At 38.3% G+C, this 26,971-nt stretch overlaps 1 protein-coding gene across 2 annotated transcripts in view; it reads right to left on the bottom strand.

Moving 5' to 3' along the window:
* LOC127446285 (voltage-dependent calcium channel subunit alpha-2/delta-2-like) overlaps positions 1 to 26,971 on the bottom strand; it is a 347,446-nt gene that overhangs the window by 237,787 nt on the left and 82,688 nt on the right. For both annotated transcript variants that reach the window (XM_051707064.1, XM_051707065.1), the window contains exon 3: positions 8,407 to 8,523. In XM_051707064.1, coding sequence (XP_051563024.1) covers positions 8,407 to 8,523 — 117 coding nt within the window. The remainder of the gene's footprint in view (positions 1 to 8,406; positions 8,524 to 26,971) is intronic.

Genomic DNA, 26,971 nt, shown 5'->3' with positions numbered 1-26,971 from the left:
GGAAAGATGAATGCAGCAATGTACAGAGACATCCTTGATGAAAACCTGCTCCAGAGCGCTCTGGACCTCAGACTGGGGCGAAGGTTCATCTTCCAACAGGACAACGACCCTAAGCACACAGCCAAGATAATAAAGGAGTGGCTACGGGACAACTCTGTGAATGTCCTTGAGTGGCCCAGCCAGAGCCCAGACTTGAACCCGATTGAACATCTCTGGAGAGATCTGAAAATGACTGTGCACCGATGCTCCCCATCCAACCTGATGGAGCTTGAGAGGATCTGCAAAGAAGAATGGGAGAAACTGCCCAAAAATAGGTGTGCCAAGCTTGTAGCATCATACTCAAAAAGACTTGAGGCTGTAATTGGTGCCAAAGGTGCTTCAACAAAGTATTGAGCAAAGGCTGTGAATACTTATGTACATGTGATTTTTTTCGTTTTTTATTTGTAATAAATTTGCAAAGATTTCAAACAAACTTCTTTCACGTTGTCATTATTGTTTGTAGAATTTTGAGGAAAATAATGAATTTAATCCATTTTGGAATAAGGCTGTAACATAACAAAATGTGGAAAAAGTGAAGCGCTGTGAATACTTTCCGGATGCACTGTATGTAAGAACGTTTTTAAGAACGATTTGCACAGAAATTATGTTGACAGTCAATTCAATGCGTCAGTTTCTGTAACAATGGTTTTATGGGGGGACCTGGGTAGCTCAGCAAGTAAAGACGCTGACTACCACACCTTGAGTCGCGAGTTCAAATCCAGGGCATGCTGAGTGACTCCAGTCAGGCTTCCTAAGCAACCAATTGGCCTAGTTGCTAGGGTGGGTAGAGTCACGTTGGGTTAACCTCCTCATGGTCACAGCGCATGGTGAGTTGTGCGTGGATGCCGTGGAGAGTAGCGTGAGCCTCCACACACACTACATCTCCACAGTAACGCGCTCAACAAGCCATGTGATAAGATGCGCAGATTGACAGTCTCAGACGCGGAGGCAACTGAGATTCATCATCTGCCACCCAGATTGAGGCAAGTCACTACACCACCAAGAGGACTTAGAGTGCACTGGGAATTGGGTATGCCAAATAAAAAAAAAAAAAAAAAAGAAAGAATGGTTTTACGAGCAATTAACAGAAATTCCGTATGTCAGTCAATTCAATGTGATTATTTATGCTAGAATAGTTTTATGAATGATTTACACACTAATTAGTTACGTCAAATTCATTTGTGACAATTTACATTAGAAAGGCTTAACAAATCTTTTAGACAAATTCAGGCACTGCATATCATCACCATTCAGAGACTATTTTCAGTGTATACTGATACAGAGGGGTATTCCAGAAAGCAAATTAAGGAACTTACGTTTAGTAAGTTTACTCAGAGGAAACGGATAACCTCAGCTTTCTGTTCCAAAAACTTTCAGGGTATGTTAGTAGCCATAGCAACTTACTCTCTGAACATAACCTGCTCCGGAGTAGGTTATGTTCCAGAGTTAGTTTATTTCAAATAGATGTCAGTAAGTTTCAGAGGCTGTGGGCGTGGAAGTTCAGATTATGCACAATGTTATACTTTTAAAGCAATATTACGGTAAACTGCAATCTTTACCTCACAAATCTTCTTTACTCCAGCATTTCCAGTCTCACACATTGCAGATTTGCATTCAAGTTAACAAATTGTGTACATTGTGCTTTAAATTTTAATGGGAAGTTTTAAATACTGTCATCTTTTTTAATGCAGAACACATTGGAAAGGCCTTCACACTCTTCACTGCAAAGACAGGGCTTTATGTATTTATATGTAGCCCATCTAATAAATAGTATTTATTCTATACATTTCATAGAATAAAATTATTATAGCACCCACATTCTATTTACAGTTTCCTTCAGTCAATGAATATTAATGTTATTTATAAAATTACATTCCATAGTATCAATATGTAGGTTATGTCTGCCAATTAAAAACTTAAGCAATTAATCACTCGTTATTCTTCCTCACTAACTACATAATATGTCATAATTTCATGGACCACAGATATAGCATAGAGGTTAGAGATTTTATTTCTTATCATTTTAATTCATGTACTGTACATATAAATGCACACATTTCCAGACTTGTTCATTGTACTCTCTTTATTATCTAAACATATAAATGAGACATGCTGTCATTTAAGAGTCACCCAGAGTGCCTTCATTTAGCTGGTGGTCAGGTGATTCAATGAAAAGATGTATCTTTCTGATGCTCAGCCTCCTCTACTCCATCAGAAGCTGTACATGGTCCGTCTCTAAATTTTTTAATCTGCCTTTCAGTAGGGACCTTTTACAGCTTCCTATTAACAAGGAAGAGCTGAGTTACTTTTCCCTAATGCTGAGATCATGAACATCTATAATGTATAGACACATGATCTTCAGTTAAAACAACATCATTTCATTCTGTACCAAGTTGCTGGAGGCAGATGGACCCTCCTCTACATGAGAATGCCCATCCATTGCCTTTTATGGGACAAGACAACAAGCAAGTTTTAATGCCACATCAAATAAGAAAAGAACACAATGGACATGTAACTCCTATCATTGTCCACCTCTGTTACAGCAGATCTTCATCTTATAATGCACATTAATAATCATGTGTGGCCTACTGAAAAACATTACAATTAATCTATGGAAAATTATGACAACTGTGGGAGATCCAACAATTGAAAGAGGGTCTATTAATAAAATGACACCATCAGCAACTGTGGGAAATTAAAGGTGATATGATTCTAAGTTTTTAGAAACCCCAATGTTAAACTGGGTACATCAAATGGTATTCAAAATAAAGGAAATATATTCAGTTCACATGACATACAGTAAAATAACATTGCATAGTAAACCTATAGCCTATTATCATAATATTAATAGAATATGAATGTTAATACTTATAATGAAGTTCAGTGCAAACAAATAACGTAACGGTCGACCTATTAAACATTAAACATTAATGTAGGCAAGAGAGGTCTAATATTAATGTTGAATTAAGCTTTCACATGTACGGTAAAATTTTAAAGTTTTATTAATTTAAAAATACATGCAATGATTCAGTATACTTTCTGTCAAGCATACTCTCAATCCTAAACCGATGTAGCTCCTATCGCTATTACGAGTGAAGTTGAAATAATGCTCATTTGCAGTCATTAAAACTTCATGTTCTGCGTCATGGAAATAAGGCGTGCCTTTCTGTTTCCATGGTGACTCGAGAAGTTGGCGATCTGCTGAGAATTCCTTTCTGAATTCATCGTGAACGCGCACAAACTCTGAGCTTCAAACTCACGGTTGAGTGAACTAACCCCGAACGGATGTTCTGGAACCCACATATCGTAAGTAAGCAAGTTTTGGGTTAATCAACCGAGAGTTCAGGGTTTATGTCACGGTAAGTTAACCTTGCTTTCTGGAATACCCCTTTAGATGCACTAATTCTAATCTTGAATACTATTTAGGATGGATAACATCTGAATTGGGAAGCAGGAACTCTCTCATTTATCAACAATGACATAAATAAGCAGGTGTGGATAAACAGGTCGAAACAGGTGTTATGGTTAAGACCTCAACAAAGCCAGAGGAATATTTATGAAGGTAAAATAGTGCCTAAATAATTTGCATGCACAGATTGAGATTTGTGAGAGTGTAAATCAAGTTGCAAGTGTAAATTTTGTTTTACTGCTTTGCATAAGTGTAATGTGTTAATGTGTTATGTTGAAGCACCCACAAACCCTCTCTTCCCAGTGGTGTGTTGAGCTGATGATGATCATTGTTTAAAACATGTATCTGTTAATTTAAAGGGGAATCAATCCACTGTCTCCTGTCACGGGGGGGGGTCTACCTGCTTCTAGTAACCAATCAAATTAGGTTTTCGTTGACCAGTTTACTCTGACCTAATAACGTGACAGACAGCTACTTCTTCATATGGCTAAGCGTCGTTCCTCTGGATATCTCTCCTCTCTTATATATTAACATAAAGAGCACCTATTATGGTTTTTAAACGTGCCTAATTTTGTTTTAAAGGTCTCATACAATAGATTTACATACATCCAAGGTCAAAAAATACTTTAATTTGCTCATAATTTAAATGGCAGCATTACCTTTTTTTCCCAGTGTCAAAAACTACTCGTTCAAAGATCCGTTCTAAAGGATTCATTCTGAACTCCTCCTTTCAGAGAGCCTACTCTGCTCTGATTGGTCAGATGTCCCAGTCTGTTGTGATTGGTCTACCGCTTAGTGTAGTGTTTGAGGGCGGGTCAAAGCTGTTCGCAAGCAGCCAATGAAGACCAGTGGTGGGTTTTTTGTTACCAAATTACGTAGGTTAGTACAAGAAGTAAGTCTGGAATTACTAACGACTCGTTTCAGGTGTTCAGAATCGGTTCTTTCATTTGGGAGTCAATAACTCCATTTGTCGTGCAATTTGATTTTTTAAACTTTGCAGACTTTTTTACATTCACAAACAGCTACATGAAAGGTAATATTTGAAAAACCATAATAGGTGCTCTTTAAATATGAATAATTTTATTGTGAGAGTAAAGTTGAGCAGACACCATTTATTGATATAAATATGATTCTCAATTTGGTGTTCAAATGCTTCTTCTTGATGCTGTTCATTATTATTTTTTTATTTTTTTATCTTTTTTTTTGCTTGCATATTGCTGATTGCACGTTTTCAATGTTTATGGCCATGTTTAGGCGCAAAAACAGTGCCACAAGTGTAAGCGTGAAAAAAAGGAAGTCAGAAGAATACAAATCAAATTTGCTTTGTGATAATGTGAAGCTACAGATTCACAACACAAGAATTACACTTATGCAAAGCATTAAAATATTGCTAATAATTTTGTTTTTTACCTTTGCAACTTGATTTCCACCTTTACGAAACGTTCTGTGCACATGCAAAAAAATTACGCTTGCAATTTGATTTACGCTTTCACAAATCTCAATCTGTGCATGCAAATTATTTAGGCACTATTTTACCTTCATAAATATTGTCTTACTTCAACAACAGCCAAATGCTTAAGAATACCAAAAGCTAAATTCCAATTTTTAAGACAATTTCATGCAGTTTGAGGGCAAACTCAAACTATTGGCCTGTAAGATTTATTCAAGATTTTTCTTTATTGGTAGTTTACCTTTAAATCCGGTTGACAAATAAATGTTCACATTCTACACTGTTCTACATAAAAAGGCTCAATATTGTTCATTTCTATTTCTACAATGTCAAAAATCATTTTGACCAACTATTTCTCATGAGCTTACAAGAGCTACTCTCTTCTCTCTTGCTTTACCTTTTTCTACATACAGTACTATGTCCTACGTCATTCTCTCTTGCCTCTCGTTTTCTCCCGTCTGCTGCTCATTTTCAAATCAATGATTTCAGAACTTCATTTCTTCGCTTTTCCTGACGCCTGTAGGGCCGTTCTCATTCTGGGCTCATTTTCTCTCTCCCTCGCTCTCTTTCTCTCAGTTGTTAGGAAACTGTTGGGGTTTGGGTGATGGTTGGGTATAGTTGCCAGCACACCGCTGGCCCTGATTGCAGCCAGTCCTATCTTTAGCAGTTCAGTCAAGAAAGCAGCTCTAAGACACTCCGAGCACCGCAGCTTTGTGGCGAATAAACTCATTTCCAAAACACAGAACCATCAGCTCTGTTCCAAACTCTAGTAAGCTGCTGCCTAGCTAGCCAGCACCTGCACCTGATGCAAAGAATGTTCCAAACGGTAGGTAGCTAAATAATTCAGCCTTACGAGACAAATAGTTTTGGCCTGCATTGTGAGTGTGTTTCTTCAACTTTGGGAAATTTTGTGTTCCAGGTGTTGATATTAATTAAAACGAACAGATTTCAATCACATTAAAACTGGATATAAATGTATTTTTTTCTGTACTGAAAAAAACATTTAAAAAAAGGTTTTGTGTCCATCTACACTGTTTTTCAATAGTTTTTTGTATATAAACAAGGTCTAGATGGACGTCTTTCGCAATTTTTTTAGCATTTTGCATTGCAGTGGCACAGCTTTTCAATTTATTATTTTTTTTTTTCAAGTTAAAAGAACTTCAACTTTAGAAACGCATCTTGAGACACCTGCATTCTGTTCTATTTGTTGCGCTGAATGTAGCATTTTAAGGGCAAGAACTTGTTCGGTCTAAACGGCCCCTTAGTAGCTAGAAAGAGAAGACATCAAGGCAGATCATGCAACTCTCTAGCTTTTGGAACAGAGTCATTTTGAGTCTCCTGTTAAAAGTCTGCATGGCATGACTCAGAATGCACCACATTACAGCATCTCAGCTAATCTCACTCAAACACCAATTTATGATAAGAAATTCCCAGTGAAAGTCCTCAGGGGGTGTTCGAATGGTACTTTTATTCAAGAGGAATCTCTGCGTCGAAACATCTACAACTGCAGTTAAGAGCTCTATACTCAACAAACACATGACTCATTTCTGAAGCTCAATCAACACTCATTTTTCATGAGCAATCATCAAAATGCACTTTACATTTTCCATGCGCTTCAAACTGCCTTTAAATGACTCAAACCAAAGCTGACAAAAGGTACTTTGGTGGTGCATGGTACAGAGATGGTATCAGGTGATTTTACCACGGTATTTCGATCAGTCAAAAGTTTGGACATACCTACTCATTCTTTATTATTACTATTTTTTAACATTTTAGAAAAGTCTATGAAATAACACAAATACAAGTGTGGGAATTATGCAGTGACCAAAAATGTTAAATCAAAACAAATGATATTTTATCATCTTTAAAGTCGCCACCTTTTGTCTTAAAGGGATCATGACATGAGGAATCAAATTTTCCTTGATCTTTTGACATATAAGAGGTCACTGTACTATAAGAACATACTGTAAGTTTCAGAAATGAAAACTTCGTCCTTAATAGAAAAAGAGCATTTATTTAAATCAAGCTGAAAAAACGGCTCGTTTGGAATTTGTGGAACTTGTGACGTTACAAGGACCAAATACATCTGCATTTGCAATGCCTATTTTTCCGACATTGCACCCTTGACTCCGCCCACTGGTGCTCAGTCAGTCACATAGTTGAAGAGGAGAGAGATGGGCCTGTAATGGGAGATTCATCCTAAGTGGACTTACACAGGACACCTTCATGTGCCTGTCTGGATTTAAATGTTTTTCTACATAAACATGCACAGACAGACATCTTTGACCGCTTGATACATATCTCGGTCCACTTTTAAAAAGACGCTGTGTCAACTCTAAAGAGGAGAATCTCTCTGTCATTCAGCTGAGCACAAATGCATCATGGACACGTAGTTTCGCCCATCTGCGCTATTTTTAGTTGTTGGTGTATAAAAACATGAAGGAATGATACTGGAATCTGGATGTGGATGTGTCTTCAGCGTATTTTAGAGTGGACTGTATGTTCAGCTCATACCAGTTATAATACGATTCAAGCTTTGCAAAGAAACTGTTATTGAAGGCTGGAGCAGTCAAAAAAACACTTGGATGCGATTGCAAAAACCGTGAGTAAACAGATTCATTCATGAATATTTAATATGTCATGACTGTGTGATAGATTATGGTGTTTACACCAGGCGAGTCCATTGACACGACGGCATGAGGCTGTCTATACCGGGTGCATCGACACTTCCTAAACAGTTTTTGTGTTGTTGGCAGTAGTAGCACCAGTGCTTGTAGAGCAAAATGGAACGGGACATCTGTTTACTGTCGGCGCAATGCGATGCAATGCAACGGACGCTTCCATGGTAGACAGCATCATTGATTATAATGATTATTAAGTTGTATTTGTTTACATTAGTTAATTCACTATGAACTAAAATGAACTAACAATGAACAACTGTATTTTTGTTAACTAAAATGAACAAAGACTAATAAATGTAAAACATTTATTGTTAATTGTTTGTTCATGATAGAAATATATATCTGAAATGTCTGAAAGTGTATACTGTGGTACTGAATTTATTTACCATGATATTTACATTGTAACCCACAGTTCTTTAAATAATATGATGATGACACATGTCCATAAAATAGGGCATTTCCATTGTACTGTGTCCACAAAACCAGTATTTTTTGGTAAATGTAAAAATACAAAGCTTTGAATTTTGGAGTGTTATGTGCAGCTGTGTTAGCATCCTGTGGATTTGAAGAGAGAGCAGACTGCAGGAAGACAAACTCATTACCTGCTTAGTTAAGCAGGCTAATAGAGAACAGAGGGCATTGATAATATTTTTTTTAGAAATTCATTATTTTTTTTCAAATTAAAGGAGACAGAGGATTGATTCCCCTTTAAATTAACAGATACAAGTTTTAAACAATGATCATCACCAGCTCAACACACCGCTGGGAAGAGAGGGTTTGTGGGTGCTTCAACATAACACATTGGCATTTCTTGAAGTTTATCTTACCTCAAGAGCTTTGCGTTTCCTGTTGAGCAGTTTGGCGATGTCCCCCGCCACTTTCTCCACCAGCTGCTTGGGTGTGTTTCGCTCCACGTCAAACTGACTTCTCTTCTCGCTATAAATCTGCAAAGGGCAAAGGTCAATGGTCAGGCACAAAATGACAACATTCAAAATCAGTTAAATATCTCGAGTAATGTTTCACTAATCGCACCCGAAGACACACAAACAAACCATGGTATTAGAGGCATCATCAATATTTGAGGCCAGTTCTGACATAAGAGTAAAACTGTATTTTAAATGTCTACTAAAATGTAACTTTGTCAAGTTTTAGGTTTAACTACCATGCAGATGGACTCAAAGCCACAAAAGTCAAATTCAGATTTCATGGGGTTTTATAAATGCAATTTCTTAACAACCAAAAATGAAGATTGTGTCATCATTTACTCATACTTGTGTTGTTCCAAACCTGTATGGCTTTCTTTCTTCAGTGGAACATAAAAGTAGACATTAGGCAGAATGTTAGCATCAGTGACTATTCACTTTCATTGTATGAAAAAGATGCATTGAAAGAGAATGGTGACTGAGGCTGTCATTATGTCTAATACTTCCTTTTGCATTCCACGGAAGAACATGAGGTTGAGTTAATGACAGAATTTGTATTATACCTTTAAAAGCATTGCATCATTAACAAAGGCTTTTCGAGATGATAAAATTGGAAATATTTTCAAAATCAAGTTTAACATGTACCAAGTTCGTAGAACTGTATTATTTGTGTCCATGTTGGTTTCATTCAATAGCATTTTCCAAAAATGGCAAGTGGTGTAACTATGGTAAATGGTATTAAAATACTTTCCTTGCTCATTGAATACTTGTGAGTGTACACAGCTTAATCATTAATGAAAAAATAAAGGTTTCAAACTAAAATTTCAAGGGTGTTATTTTTAATTTGTGTTTTGTTTTGTTTTGTTTTTTAAATATCAAGATTTGTTTTAATCACAAATATCAAGAAGTTTTCTTAGGGTTACTCCATCTGACCTAAAAATGTTTACTTTTCATAAAAATGTTAAAATATTAGATTAAAAAAAAATTATTGTTAATAGTTTGTTCATGATACCTAATGTGTTAACTAATGTTAACTAATGGAACCTTACTGTTAAGTGTTACCAAAAATATTCTAGTTTTGTAAAGAAATTAATTTATAGGCACTATTTATATTTATTTACAAAACTAATTTGTAGAGTTTAAGTATAAGCCATTATATAAATAGGTTTTTAAGAAATATGTATCTGAAAATGTCTGAAAGTGTATACTGTGGTAGATAAAAAAAATAAAAATAAATAAATAAATATATATATATATATATATATATATATATATATATATATATATATATATATATATATATAGAAAACTGAACACAGTCAAAGTGTCTTCTCTGTTTTATTTTTTAGTTATTTAGTTATTGTTGTCACATGAAAGCAGAATGGCTTTCTGCATGTTTGTTACACTACCTGACTTTGATTCGGTGGACAAAGTTTTTCAAATGTTAATACTATTTTAACATCATGCGACCCCGCATCCACATGCATGGATGTTGTATTTTGGCTTCATTATATGCAATGCATAATTAAAATTAATTTAAACTGACTGAATACTGTTCACAAGACTCTAGACTGTCATTTAAGTGTTAAACTTCTGCCGCACCGAGTCATGACACAACAGCATAGCGTTGATTGAGAATAAATTGAGAATAAATAGGTTCATCCAAAAGCTAAAAAAAAAAATTGCTTTCAGAGGCTTTATATGGAGTTAGGATGAAAATAAGGTGCATTTCGAACTGTTCTAAGACCAGTGCAGACAGACAGCACACTGGAGGTTAAGTCATTCACTAAATAGGGCACAAGGGTGCATCCTATAGCTCTCTGTGAAGTCAATTCAATCCTAAAATCTGGTCAAAAGTTCAGTTTCAGGCTGCAGATGATGTTTGGATCACTCAACATGTTTGGCAGACATGGGACAATGATAATCAGTACATAGATTCAGAGTTTATAATGTATCATTTTATTTTAACATTGTTGGCAGGATTGGATGATGCTGGACATTACTTTGAATGTGAATTAATTATGCTAATTGCTGATGTAATGTCTGTAACGTCTCAAAAACATGAATAACCAACACTCCTGGAAACATTATAAACAATTTGATGACTTTCTATAGCTTGGTATTATTTAAAATTTCACAACTTAGTCCCGCTGTCCACTTATGTGGACATACATTTTGAGAAAAACTTTTTTTTCTTCTTGTTTATTAGGTGCTTCTACTTACAAAACTGTCTCCGAACGGTTACACTGCTTTGACATTTTTCACTTGAACCCCCCAGAAAAAAATCTCAAAATGACTTTGAATTCAGAAATTGAAAGCATGTTCATGTGTATTCAAGTAACTGTTTTGTGTGAATTGCAATCTTAATGTATTTTTGAAATATGTAATAGATCCGGACAAAATAAATAAACAAAATTAGCATCACATCATCGACCCATACATTTAACCACATGTAAAGAAGAGATTTATGATGTGGGTCAGCATTGTTCATAATGTCAGCGGTTTTCTTTCTGGTTTACACACAGCAGGTCTGATCTCACTGATTCAGCATACCGAGGTAATCTGACCTCCTGGGATGCCCACTTATCCCCTCCACCCCAGGGACTCTATTACCCACAAATCCATCTTTGTCAAGCTGAGGTCTAGGCAAAAAGCCAATAACCATCTCCCTTTGTAGGCAAGAAAAAGACGGCATTTGCAAACGTACAGCTGCCAGAGCTATTACTTAGTGTCGCGCTCTGTAACACCGTGTTTGAGGCTGTATGTTCCCCCTGTTAGCAGACAGTCACTGAAACACAAGCACTGATTTACGTCAACTTGAGTGAATTGGGACAGAATTTGCGGCTCTAATGGAATGGCGACTGGAGAGGAGGGGGAGAAGGGTAGCTGCCATAACCTAGTTTTAAAGCTTGTGATACTAGTTATTTTTGGAATACAATTATAGAGCCCTTGAAAAAGTCATTAACTTGTTTGAAAGAAATGCACACAGTCACATGCCTTCAAACTGATCTAATAAAATTATAAAACAAGACACAGTTCGCTTTTCACATGCAAAACATCAGACTTATTGGAGTTGGGTTTGATGAGGAGTTTGATTCATTTTAGCAATTTGGTTTGTTCACACAGTTCATTTCAAGAATCATTTATTATGTTGTAGAAGTGTTCACAAAAGTCCACGTGTATTTTTACATGTTCGTTTTTGTAGTGAAATAAGTGTATCGCTAAATACTGCTGTATATCACTGTTTTTTGCTAAATGTTATGATGATAAAAATAATAATAATGATTCTTTATTTCAAGGTCCCTTCCAAACAATAGATTCACAAATGTATTTTGGATTGGTTAATCTTTAAAAAGAACCATTTCAGAGGAATGATTGAATCACAAAAAGGACATCACTAGCTTAAGTCATCAATACTTGTTTTTCATTTCAGGAAGCTATTGGCTTGAATTGTGGAAAATATATTAGATACTAAATGCTGCTGATTGCATATAGACATATGAAAAAAGAGACAAAAAAGTAGACATAAACTAAAGACAAACAGCCAAAGATATGCCAACATTCATTGCTGCTTCTGCTGCCTACAGTAAGAGTATTCATGTAGCTGACTGAACACAGCTACTGCCCTCTATAGGCAAGGAAGGTCAACAACAGCATGAAGAATGACTTTCAAGGTCATTAAGATACTATAGCCAGATTAATAAATGTAAATATCTCTAATAAATTTTTTAATGCCTTGTTTGCAAAGGAACAAATAACACTTTAAAAAAATAAGATATATATATATAGGACATTCGTAGAAATATTAGCTGATAATATAAATTTACCTGATCTATCATGGCTACTTTCTAATATCTTCTTTTATTTTTATTTTTATTTATAAGATGTAATGTCTTCATACAGCCAAAGATTACTGCGAAAACAAACATATACTGTATATACAGTATGTAAATGCACATAACAAAGCATTTATTTACAGTATAAGGTCATACAAACTGAAAAAAATGATACAATAAGCACATTCTGAATTCTTACTTTTTTTAATGTTCATGGTATTTTGAAATGAAAGGAAAAACAATACAGTACTTAGAAGTTTAGCTAATACTGAAATGAACTGAGATGCGGTAGGCTATTATCAATAAAACAGGTTTAAATTTATTTTGTCACCATCTGTATTTAGTGAAGTGTGAAATCCTACAGTGACTCATGGACTTTTGCTTCAGGAAATGAAATTAGATCAAAATATGGAGAACATAAATTACTTTTATAAAGTTGGCAGTCAGATTTTGTGGTTCACAAACAAACCAACATGCTTACATCTCTCTCTCTCTCTCTCTCTCTCTCTCTCTCTCTCTCTCTCTCTCTCTCTCTCTCTCTCACTCACTCTCTCTTTCACTCTGTGTGTGTGTGTATAGAGTTGGAGGAACAGCAGGCAGAGGGTCTGCTGTCTGGGTCGGGCCAAGAGATCTGAATGAATGGGGCCAAACACACTCACACCACTGAACTAGACAGCAGAAGAGTCCGTCCAATTAAATATGCTCACACTGGCAGTCACACATCACACACACATAAGTACTTAATAACCCTCACTCTCAAACAACACACACAAAGTACAAGAGCTGTGTTCTCCAACACACACACACACACACACACACACACACATACACAGTGTGAACTTTAGTGAAGATAGCTCATCCCAGTATGACAAACTAAGACTGTGTCAGTATAAACACACAGATGGTGTGAGAGAAAGAGTATGCAAGAGAAAGATACAGGAGAAAAATATTCAGAAAGCTACAGCCATCTGATCTGGGATCAGACATCACTGTATTCAAGACTGTGAAATGACAGAGGTCAAAGTCTATATGAAAATAAAAGGAAAAGGAAAAAGGAAAGGGAAATAAAAGGAAAGGAAAAGGAAAAGGAAAGGGAAAAGGAAATTTAAGGAAAGGAAAAGGAAGGAAAGAAAAGGAAGCGTGAAGGGAAAGAAAAAAGAAAGGAAATGGAACAAAAGGAAATACAAGGAAGGAAATAGAAGGAAAGGAAATTAAAGGGGAAGTAGAAAGAGAAAGAAAGAGGAGCAAGGTGAAAATTAAAGGAACAGAAAAGGAAAGGAAGGAAAGTAAAAGGAAACGTGAAGGGAAAGGAAGTGGAAGGAAATGAAAGGAAATGGAAGGAGAAAGAGGATGAAATCAGAAAGAGCTAGGTGGAAAGGAATAAGGAAGGAAAGGTGGATGAAAAGGAAAGGAATGGAAATCTTTGACGTCACTGACGCCAAACACAGCTAGCTCTCGCATGACTTCTTTTGTGGTGCTGTTTTGTCCTTTTCGTAACTTGACATAAAAGAGCAACATGAATGTTCTGCTAAACATCTTCTGCATCCTATGCATTTGACAGTACTTTTCTGATAGACATAAATAATTTGGAATGCCCAATTCCCAATGTGCTTTTTAAGTCCTCGTGGTCACGTAGTGATTCTCCTCAGTCCGGGTGGCGGAGGATGAATCCCAGTTGCCTCCGCATCTGAGACCGTCAACCCGCGCATCTTATCACGTGGCTTGTTGAGCGCGTCGCCACGGAGACATAGCGCATGTGGTGGCTTCACGCCATCCACCGCGGCAATCACGCTCAACTCACCACGTGCCCCACCGTGAACTAACCACATTATAGCAACCACGAGGATGTTACCCCATGTGACTCTACCCTCCCTAGCAACCGGGCCAATTTGATTGCTTAGGAGACCTGGCTGGAGTCACTCAGCACGCCCTGGGATTCAAACTCCAGGGGTGGTAGCCAGCATCTTTTACCACTGAGCTACCCAAGAATTTTCATTTTCATACTTTCATACTACTTTCCCTAAACACTACAGATAAACTTAGCAAAAAGAGTTTCATTTGACTTATTGTCTTATTCTTTCATTAGTTTGTAAAAACATTTGTTTGAGGTTTTCCTTTTTCTGTTTTTTTACATGGCTGCGTGGTGTCTGTGAGAGAAACAGCTCCGCTTATCAGCCCATGAAGGCGGACTGTTGACAGAGACAGATGCTGCATCATTAAGGAATATTAGTGGACTCCACCAAGCAGACAGCGCACACATCCCGCCAGCCGGGGGAACAGTTCAATAAAACAGAGAGAGAGAGAGAGAGAGAGAGAGAGAGAGAGAGAGAGAGAGAGAGAGAGAGAGAGAGAGAGACCAAAAGAAACTCCGAGTCAAAGAATGCTAAAAGGGAGCAGTCAATGGAAGAAAAAGATATGGCCTCCAGAGATTCAAATGGAGAGATTCAAAAGAGATATGGTGAGATGGAGAGAACTAAGGGACTTGAGTGACACGAAACATACATAATGTGAACACTACTCCCGCAGAGTCTGCAGACAACAGACTAAAAGAAAGCAGGTCTATAGATCAAGCAGGATAAGGCGAGGTGGGAACTAGAGCTTAGGAGAAAGAGAGATGGATGTTATTACAAGAAGACAGTTGCCAACAATCCCCTGCTGAAAAGACCAGCACTGCTGGTCACCAGCATATGTTGTGTTTTATATATATATATATATTATTTTATTTTATTTTTATTTTTTTTCTGGCTGGTCTAGTCAATGTGCATAGAGAGAGAGAGAAAAACAAAGCCAATTGGCTCTTTTAATTGAAAGGCAAGACTTTCAATCCAGTAACCGCCAAATTCAGAAATGTGATGTCTACTCTTACTCATACTTTCACTGAAGCAATGTTAGCCATTTTGCCAAAACTCTCTTTTTTGGTAACATTTGGTTGTTTAGTAGGTGGTATCCCATTCATTTTTGTAATAATCTTCCAATTTCATATTTTTACTGTTGGTCTCTCTGATCCATCAGTGTTATTTTATATATTAAGGTAAAGATGTTTTTTCATAGGCTTTATTAAAATGTAATAGGGTTAATCTCATGAAAACTGTAAAAAAAAAAAAAAAAAAAATCATTTTCAATCAGTTTCAAATGTCATCCCAAAATCAATAGAAATGTTATTTATTTTATATTTTATTTTTTTGCATAAAAAAATGTATTTCTCATTTAACCCTTGGTTTGTGCTAACACCTTTTGTTAATAAATCTCTCATATTGCATTAAATCTTTTTGTCAACTTCTTTTTTAGTAATTGTAATAGGTTTTATACTTCTTTTTTGAACATATTTTAAAAGATATATTTTTTATTGGTTCATTGAACTAAGCTTATTCCGGGCTAGTGGGGGGCACTCCCTGCAGAAATAATAATAATAATTATTATGTAATAAATTCATAACCACTTGCTTGATCGTTCATTTTAAAGCTTAGAATCTGGACTTTACAATACATATATCTGATCCTACCAATTCTTAAACAATGCTTTTTTAATTTGCTGACAAATTAGAACTGTTTTGTTCTCATAATTTGCAAATTTGTTATCACAACAATTATTTTCAGAGATAGTAAAAACATAAAAAGATGAGATGGCCATATGTTATATATAGTTGAAAAGGTCTCAAATTGTGAGCAAATTTGTTTCACTTAGAGGCCAAACTGCAGTGAGTATTAGTGTATAAAATTCCCACTGACACACATAAATATAATAAACAAGAGTGTCTTTTTGTCATCTTTTCCCTTATTACTTCCTGAAACATACATATAACATAGATAATGACATGTCGTAACTTACAGCAGACTATCCCGATTCAAACGAGCCCAAACACAACATGATGAGTAGATCTTGAAATATTCCTCAAAGAGTGTACATGGAAAGATGATACACATAATGGTGCTTCGCTTGCCCATGCTCTGCTCTGTTTCCTTTTGTTGTGGATTCTCAAAGGCCGCATATGTAGTGCTTAACATTTCCGCCACACTTAGCCACTGAATTAAAATGACCCAACCACCCCTTCAAAAACATGCCATTTCTCCAAAACTCCACCCTTAAATGCCAGAAAACCCAAGTGTGCAACATGATTGACAGGCAGAGAGCTGCCTCCAAGTTTTCTGACAGGAACAAACCAGACTGAACCATTAATGGAAATTAATGCTAGTCTAAGCCAGCTAGTCTAGCCTTTTAGCAGTCATGACAGTAGATTTGAGTGGTTTTATTAGCATCCTCTATTCACCTCAGCATGGATGTTTTTGTTTGAGCCAAACTTTTAAAATGCCACATGAACGATTGGCTGACATCACTACTTATGACGACAATTTATGACGACAACTGACCATTTGAGCAGATGGTGTATTAGATGAGTATGCTAATGCTAAGTGCAAATGTAACAGACTCTATTGTGATATGCCATATTTAAATGTATTATTTATCTGATTGTTGCCTGGTAATTATATTCCGTTCAATACACAGGAAGACGTCCATCATAACCCTGTCCTTTCAGACAAACATTCACACAAACACTTGCAACACATTACACAACACACATACACTATCAGTGAAAGGTTTGTATTTACCCACCTGTCTATACAACTATGACACAGTATATTACTATAAGTGTGTTTGGTTCATGGGCAAAATGGAAGTTCAAGTTCAAGGGCAGTTCTAGCTCATTTGAAATGTGACAGACACTTGGTGAAGCTTTTCCAGACCCAGCTATCCAGGTGTTTTAAATGTACTATTATGTACTCAAGGAACTTCAAATGTAAATTCCTCAAGATGTTGGGATTGCTGGAGGAAGCCACTTACATAGTTTTGAATTAAAAGGCACTTTTCTCTGGTGTGCAACCGGCTTAAATTTCTTGCAGGAACATATAGATTCAATTTTGTAAGTTCCTCAGAGAAATTCCCTTTCTGCATGGATGCATGGATGTTCTCCAAAAGGTTCAGCCCAGTGTGTCAAGTCTCTTATATATATATATATATATATATATATATATATATATATATATATATATATATATATATATATATATTTATTATTATTATTATTATTATTTTAATGAATGATTTTAAATTGAGTACAATTAACAGCGTGTCTTTTATTCAAGACAGCACTAAAATAAAGTTTCTTTAACTGCTATTTTTTTTTTTTTTTTTTTTTTTTTGCGGCACTTTACGTTCAGCTAGAACTGTCTTCTCACCAACAACTATTTTTCACTTTATGGTTCTTGAATTGGCTATAAAGTTCTTAAATGGGTTCTTCAAATTAGTGTTTTGATCCCTGGGATCTTTAAAGTTGTGGTTGGGATTTTGATTCATCCCAGTGACTGGGATCCATTTGAATCCATTCACCAAAAAGATTAGTTCAGATTCGTTAGTTGAGTTGTTCACTGACCATCCTTTGCACCAGGAGATTGCGACAAATGAGCATCTTTTACATTTTGAACGAGTTATTGCATTAAGCCAAAAGCAAAGTCTTATGATCCTTTATTAAAATTTGCATCTCTACAATTCTATTAAGAGACTTAAGCACTGCAGATTGTATAAACATCATAAGACAAACAAAGGATATCTATCACATTGTAAACTGCTGTGCATGACTTTTATTAAGCTATACAAAACTATACAACAATACTAGACTAAAAACTAATGAGTTTCAATAATGTCCATATGTCATTGTAATGTGTGGTCATCAGTCACTTTTAGTCATAATTCATCCGGCCTCTTTTCTTGTTGAACGAGACTGCCATACTGATCGAATGACTTGCCTCCTCCTCTCGTTCAGCCAGTCAGCAGATCCTCGTTCATGAATGAGATGACTGATTCATTCATTTTGTTCACAAACGAGTGTACCAGTACATGCAGTTTGTTCACGAACAAGATGTCTCATTGTTCAGACTCTTATGACCAACTAGCTCAGTGAAGGGGCGTATTCGTTCAGTGGGTCAAACCAATTATATGCTCAATCACAGCCAGCATGTGAATGCTATTGGCTCAAGCTATAGTCAGTCTTTACAGGCAAGAAAAGCCACTTAAGCAGTCTTCAAACTAGAGCTCATTGGAAAAGGAGCGACATCAGTGAAAGAGAAATACGAGAACGCTTCATTCACTCAAAAGATTCATTTAAAAAGACTGATTCGTTTGTGAACGAAGCATCACTACTTTAAAGTACAAAGATAGCTTTCTAAAGTACATAATAAAATGTTCAAATGTTTTATTTTTAAGATGCATTGCCAAACTGTCCTGTAGTCCACTTTATTTTAATACCAATACACACAGTCATTCCAATATAGATGACTCAGTCTGTCTAAGGTCTGAATAAAGGATATGAGATTGGAGATGCCACGCGCTTTACTCACTGAAGAAAAAGAGCCTAACCCCTTTCTCTCTCTTCTCCTCCTTATGGTATCTGTCTTTATGACAGATATAAACGTCAGCCTTTTATTAACTTGCTGATGGAATGGATTGTGTGTGTGGGTTTGTGTGGGTTTGTGTGTGCGCGTATATCCTTCCATCTGGAATTTCCATCACTTCCTTTTCTCTCTCTCTCAGTGATAAAGTGTTTTTTCATTTGAAATGATGTTGAAACTGGACATACTGTATATTTTTGTGGTCAAATGGCAGATACCAAAAAGTAAATTTTCTAAAAAAAAAAATGTGAGGAGTACTTGTCTGCGCAAAATTCGCAGCCACAATGCTAGGGTGTTGTGGGCCATTTTCAGAGTGTGGGTGTGGGTGCTACATTGTGTGTCCAGCTTTTTTCTCTTAATGGCTCATTAGCAGCGTGTAAATATTTGACGTGAATGCGGAAGCGGAAGTGGTAGCCCTCATGTAAACCCTCCTTGTGTGAAGACCTACTTGTGTAAAGACCAGAGAGTCTACCTGTGCGAGTCACCGAACAAGGATACTGACAAGGCGCCACTCACTATAGCACTTAAGTATCTTTTAATTGTATTTTTTTTCTCCTTTATTTTCCTTCTATATTCTAATATGTCTACTTCATGAATAACATATGACCTCAAACACATACCTGTTATCTGTTACAGACAATTTACATGCTATAGATGCAACCCACACAAACTATGGCCACTCTGCACTTCAGCACCTGCTCCGCTCTCTTTCTCAGTGGGACTCTGGAACTTTGTGAACAAAGCTGACTTCATTCCAGCCTTCGCCACTCAGTCCACCCTCAGCATCCTTGCACTGACAGAAACATGGATACATCCAGAGGATACAGCAACACCCACTGCTCTCTCCAACAACTTCTCCTTCTCTCACACCCCTCGACACACCGGTAGGGGTGGGGCAACAGGTTTGCTCATTCAAAACAACTGGACATTTTCACCACACTCTTCTCTATGTAACAAAAATTATTTTGCATTCCATGCTATTACTACAATGCAACCCGCAAACATCCATGTTGTTGTCATCTATCGCCCTCCAGGTCAGCTGGCAAAATTTCTCGAGGACAGATCCTGCTGTCCTCCTTCCCAGAAGATTGTAGGCCACTTGTGGTTCTTGGAGATTTCAACATACACCAAGACAAGACCCAGGCCACTGAACTTCATGCTCTTCTGGCCTTGTTTGACTTGGAAAGACTAAGCACCACAGCAACTCACAGATCGGGCAACCAGCTGGATCTAATTTTTACACGTAACTGTACCAACTCAAATATTCTTGTTACTCCTTTACATGTCTCTGATCACTACTCTGTTCAATTCAACATGACTCTCCCATATATATTAAAACAGACTCCACCTTTGGTTTCCTTTCACTGTAACCTCCGTTCTCTTTCACCCTCATGCCTTTCCACTGCTGTCTCTACCTCTCTTCCCACACAAAACTTATTTTCCACCCTGGATGTAAACACTGCCACAGACATACTAAGCTCTACTTTAACAACCTCTACTTTAACAACCTGTCTAGGCAGCACCTGTCCTCTCTCCTCTAGGCCAGCACGTATGACACCACCCAGCCCCTGGCTCTCTGACGTCCTTCGTAAACATCGGACTGACCTCAGGGCGGCTGAGAGGAGATGGTGGAAATCTAAAGATCCAGCAGATCTGGGTAAGTATCAGTCTCTGTTTGCAACTTTTTCATATAACATTAAATCTGCAAAAACTTCCTATTACCAGAACAAGATCAACACCACGCAGCTTGTTTAGAACATTCAACACACTTCTCTGTCCTCCCCCTCCACTGCCAGACATATCACTGACAGCAGATGTCTTCATCACATTTTTTACTAATAAGGCTACAGCCATCAACAAAACATTCTCAGCACCACACCTTGTCAAACACCCACTTCCTGTATGCAGCTCTTTTGTCTCTATGTTCTCTCCTCTGACTGACACTGAGGTCTCTAAACTCCTCCTCTCCAACCACACCACCATCTGTTCCCTTGACCCCATTCCTTCCCACCTTCTCCAGGCCATCTCTACGTCCATCCTACCTGCACTCACACACATAATTAACACATCTCTACTTACAGGCATTTTTCCCACTGCATTTAAGCAGGCTCGAGTAACCCCGCTGCTGAAAAAACCTGCACTTAACCCCACACAAGTAGAACACTACAGACCAGTCTCTCTCATCCCATTCATGGCGAAAACACTTGAAAGGGCAGTTTTCAATCAGATCTCTGCCTATCTCTCACAGAAAAAGCTGCTGAATGACAATCAGTCAGGCTTAAAAAAAGTGGACACTCCACTGAGACTGCCCTGCTGTCTGTCACTGAGTTGCTGAGACAAGTGAAAGCTGGCTCCAGATCATCCGTCTTGATTCTACTGGACCTTTCTGCAGCCTTTGACACAGTCAACCATCAGATCCTACTCTCCACCCTCTCTACTCTGGGCATCACAGGAACTGTACTTGACTGGTTTAATTCCTACTTCTCAGGTAGGTCCTTCAAGGTAGCCTGGAGAGGTGAGGTGTCAAAGTCACATCAGCTACTTACTGGGGTACCTCGGTGCTCAGTGCTTGGGCCACTTCTCTTCTCTATATACACAACATCACTGAGACCCATCATTCAGGCACATTGTTTCTCTTACCACGCTACACCGATGACACACAGCTCTACTTGTCTTTCCAGCCCAGCGACACCATGGTGACTGCTCGAATCTCTGCCTGTTTGGCAGAAATCTCAGCCTGGATGAAGGAAAACCACCTGCAACTTAACCCAGCCAAGACTGAGCTCCTTGTCTTCCATCCAACCCTGCTGTTGAACACAACATCACTGTGCAGCTGGGTTCAACTACAGTAACAGCTTCCAAAACGGTCAGAAATCTAGAGGTAACCATCGATAACCAACTCAATTTCACAGACCACATCTCTAAGACAGCACAATTTACACTCTACAATATCAGGAAGATAAGACCCTTCCTCTCTGAACATGCCACACATCTTGTTGTCCAGTCACTTGTCATAACTAGACTGGACTACTGTAATGCTCTCATTGCAGGCCTCCCTGCATGTGCAATTAGACCCCTGCAACTGATCCAGAATGCAGCAGCACGTCTGGTCTTTAGTGAACCAAAGTGCATGTTACACCACTCCTTGTCTCTCTTCACTGGCTGCTGGTTGATGCACGTATCAAACTGAGCTCTGATGCTGGCATACGGAACAGTCACTGGGTCTGATCCAGCATACCTAAAATCATATCTGCAGAGCTACGTTCCCACCAGAAGTCTGCGGTCGGCTAAGGAATGGCGCCTTGTTGTACCAACACAAAGAGGCACCAAAACGCTTTCCCGTACTTTTGGTTTCATCGTACCACATTCATGGATGACCTTCCCAACTCCATCCATGAAGCTGACTGACTTTCTGTCTTCAAAAAATGGCTAAAAACAAATTTTTTCCATGAGCACTTAACCAGTCACTAAAAAATAAATAAATAAATAAATTCTTGTTGCACTTTAATCTGTCTTGAATATTACTATTCTGATGCTAATGAAACTTTGTAATACAGCACTTTTCATACCACTGTCTCCTTAAGATGATTAGCTTATAATGTATTCCTCTTTTGTAAGTCGCTTTCAATAAAAAAAAAGATAAAAGCGTCTGCCAAATGAATAAATGTAAAGGTAAAAGTTCTTCTCCGGCACTGTCTGCGTCTTATTATATAGTCCATTCCCTGTCAAGCACCAGCAATATAAACAAAGACAGCACATTCATAAGAAGTTAGTAGTGTAAATGGACTGTATGTAATGAATTAGAAGAATAAATATATGGACTTATGTTTATTTGTGCATTAACTGCATCCTAGTTAAATGTCTGGCATTCTTCTATGATAGTAGTCGTGTTCCATTATACAGCCTTTTCCAGAAAATAACCTACAATTTCTAGTTTAGAGGACATGTGTGAACATGAACCTTTTGCAAATACTGGTAAATTTTGCTTTGGCAATTTTTATTTAATGCAAAGTTGTATCATTACCTATAAATATCCTTATTGATGATATACGTGAACAGCACATTTGGTACATTTAACAGTAAAGGCAACCCAACGATTTTCCTGTAATTTACCTGGTTGCATGTGTGAACGGGGCTAGTGAAACGTTCCTTTTACAAACATGGAAAATGTGGTTCTCATCAGGATTTAGATTTACGCTCAAAAGGGGGTTCTTGCAGCTCAACTGGTAGAGCATGGCATTAGCAATGCCAATATCATGGGTTTAATTCCCAGAAAACACAAAAGCTGATCAAATTTATAGCATGAATTCACTGTAGGTCACTTTGGATAAAAGTGTCTGGCAAATGCATAAATGTAAATGTAAATTAACAAAGTGGTCATAAAAATCATACCAAATCCAAAATTAATTTCACTCTCTCCAACTTCATTCCCTGACCCCTTTTGCAGTGACTTAAAAACACTCTATGACAACAGGTGGGAAAATACCAATATAAATTATATCATAAATACAGTTGTAAAAATAAACATAATAATAATAATAATTTAAAAATAAACCATGACCTAAAGCTAGTTTAACACAAATATAATACATTTTTGTTTAATAAAATGTCAACAACTGTGATCATCATGGAGATAATTTGATGTTCCGCTTTATTTTTGGAGTTTGTTACCACCTGCTGGTGGAATCTCCTGACTGAAAATTAGTTTATACTTTGCGCTGAAAACAGACATGCTTTTGAAACGTTCTTAGCGCTATGAACTATTTCTCAGGAAAATAGCAAATTACAATTTGCCCCACTTTATTAACATACCATACACCCACAGCTTGCGTGCATACACCCACAGAAAGCGCAAACACTCCCCCCCCCCCCCCCCCCCCACACACACACACTGGAACAAAAATTGCACTTAGAATTAACACTCTCACTGAAATTTTATAAGACATTGCACATGGTTCTTGCACATAGCGCTGTGCTTTGCACACTCACGAAAATAAAGCCCAGGGTGTTTCAACCCTACAAACAACATTTTTGGGGCACTTTCAACTCAATTTATGCAAAGCTCCCATTTAACGCAGCCCTTTTATGGCTGCCAAAAGAACCCAGAAGTGGTGGAGCGGTGCGTTTGTTAGTAAACAGTAGCTTCATCTATTGTATTTTCTTTTTTGTTTTCTCCAATTTTATCATCCACCAAGTGAAAATCGTAAGTCTGATCAATTAAGGCACGGTCACCGTTACCTATGCACCGCAAAATTCCACGAGCGTAATACAGTCATTTCAATGGGAATTTTGCCTTACAGACTTCCAGTGGTGAAGAATTTTGCTATGCGAACTTTGTGTGAGGTCGAAGTTTGGTGAGCTTTGTCACGCAAATTTGCAGCGCCTGAAATAATGCTTTTTGGATCTTTATTTATTCGTAAGATGCATTGCTAAATTGTCCTGCTGTCCACTTTATTTTAGACTAACTGTGGCAAAGAATTTTCAAATGTGAAAATCGTTTGAGGTTCAAGTTTGTTAAAATTTGACACATGAATTTGCAGTGTTGACCAATAGGAAGTTGCTTGGTTTGGCAGTGAACTCTTTGTTGGCAGTGCTTTGTACACAGCTACTAAATATTCGCAGGCTATATTTAGAGGCTGCTTGAGTATCCTGCAGAATTTTGCCATTCAAAGGTAAATGTGACCGCGCCTTTAAAAAAGTAACAGCACACCTCTCCTCAACAAGCCACATGCAATTAGAGGTCTCATTCTTGTCTGTAGCACAAACGATGCAGGAAGTGTTAAAAAAAAAAAAAAGTTTAAATACTTAGGTTTAGGGGTTCGTTCAAATCACTAAACCGAAGTATGAGCAATAGTGAAAGTGATTGAGCTGTATCGTTAGTGACGGCACTCATGATAGAGCTATTCAGTGGAGGAAAGGAGATTACCGTGCAGAGTCGATAGATTGTGCTCAGAGTGATGGACAGATGACGACCTTCATCAGCAAAGCAGGAAACAGAGCAGTGATTAGCATGATGAGCTCCACAACACACACACACACACACCCTAAGCGATCAGTACAATCAGCTCACTAGGGAAGTTTTCATGGATGTAGCTGTTAGAGTTGTGTGTCAAACTCAATCAAAGACAGCCTGAAGTGTGTGTAGGTGCATTTGTGTTCGTGTGTGTGTTTGTGTGCACCTGTGTGTGTCACAGCTGGTTTCCTGTTTCCACCTTCTCTACATTAATAAGTTATCAGCTCTATCCAAGGAACACAGAAGTAATTGGCAGATTACAGCAGCATTTTCCCTAATTGCATCCTGTGTTGTGACACTGACTTTAGGCATAAAACGAACATAACGTTTCCATTAACTACGTTTTTAAATTGAGTTTTATAAACTGGGTTTGGAAGGAGCAAGGTCATTTAATCCGACCAATCACATCACCAGCATAAGCGTATATAAACAGCCGCTTACCTCTACATGGCATTCGGCCCCGCCCATTGCCCATGAACAGACTCATGCAAGTGACTCAGATCATCAGATGCAACTTCGCTGCAAAGCATTCGCCTCCACCAGATCAGCTCTTCCATCCAAACAATCTCGTTATTCAACAGAAGCTGCCACAACAGCTCATTTGAATTTTGCAGTATTGACCACTACCACGTTAAGTGTTATATTCTTACTCTGTTTTTCTTTCTATGCTCCATTCGCCGAAGCAGTTTATAGCGTGAAGTTGCTTCCGCAAACTGGCTGCTTTGGCACTGTATACACGCCAAACAGCTCTCTACAACTGCTCATACGTTCTCTAAACTTTCCACCTGGAGTGGTCCATCGCGTAAGCTTGCCTCTGTGAAAAGGCACTGCTCCTGCTTCATGCCACTCAAGTTCTATTACAGCTTCATTTGAACGTGAGGGAAACAAAAGATTAACCATTTAATTCGATTATCATTCCAACGCTCCCCAGCATTTCAATCTGATTCTCCCACACAGGTGATACCTGTCAGCCTCATTACCTTGCAGCTCATTTAGGGCGTGATCCATTCAGCGATTCTGTTCATCGTCATCTGACGTGAATATCACAATTGTTCTCTCTTCAATATCACAATTGTTCTCTCCCGTTCGTTTGCGTGCAATCTTACTCATGTTTATTTGTATTGTGGTCTCCCCCTTCGAAGCGCAGCGAGGGCCCCCACACTGCTTCTGGAGGGGGGGGCCAGGTGACCCCCCGTGGTAGGGCGTTGCAGACCCCTCCAACACAATTATGCCAAGGGCTCTCCCTGTTCGATCCGCGGTAAGAGATTCCCTGTCTGAATGCAGCGTGAGCCATTCATGTTCATTTGTATCATTTGTATCACCCTCGTTCGCGGCTCAGTACGACTCCCCCATCGAACACAGTGAGGGCCCTTCCCGTTCAGCTGCAGCTGGGCTTGCCTGCTCGAGCGGCTGCCGAATCTTCTCCTAAGGGGTTTGCACCATTCGCCTGCAGGAGCCCACCCGTCGAACAACCTGGAGGGAGACTTAAGGTCAATCTTGCCAGTTAGGATTCATGCCTTCGTCCGGGGTGTCCCTGCCCTACCGTGGGGGTGTCTCCCGCGTCAGGGCGTAACGATCACTCCAGCACATTTCCCTGCGGCCTATACCGCCACTGTCCCTTTAGTGCTTCAATCTCCTCCTATACTACACCTCCAAATTTCCTATCCCCTGATGCAGACCCTAGCGTAAGGCTGCCTAAGCTAGCGGCCCCACTCGAGTCTATCTTCTTTGGCACATCTGCCCATCTCACTCAAGATAAGCAAGCCTTCTTTTGGGGGGCACAAGAGACTTTGCAATATATTTTGTCTCGTCTCAAACACAAGGAGCCGTAGACAACAGCTGGCTGTCATGTTTTGCTGGCATCTTTTGGGGAGTATTCGAGCTTAGGTCAAGCCTCGAGCCCTTCGCCCAGGACAGCAAGCCACACATGTTTACACTACCCTCTAAGCAAGATACTGAAATGGAGTTTTATAAACTAGGTTTGGGAGGAGCAAGGTAATTAAATGTGACCAATCACATCGCCAGAGTAAGCGTATATAAACAGCTACTTACCTCTGCATGGCATCAAGTCTTCGGTATCCCTCCACCTCCCCTTTCTCCTCCTATCTATTTATAAATAACTAATCTAAGTCCAGGGGGCGAAGGGCTCGAGGCTTGACCTGAGTATTCAAGCTCAG

Source organism: Myxocyprinus asiaticus, chromosome 9 (assembly GCF_019703515.2).
Source record: "Myxocyprinus asiaticus isolate MX2 ecotype Aquarium Trade chromosome 9, UBuf_Myxa_2, whole genome shotgun sequence".
Lineage (NCBI taxonomy): Eukaryota > Metazoa > Chordata > Actinopteri > Cypriniformes > Catostomidae > Myxocyprinus > Myxocyprinus asiaticus.
The sequence above is the reverse complement of the archived record's forward strand: the minus strand, read 5'-3'. Positions and strand labels throughout refer to the sequence as shown.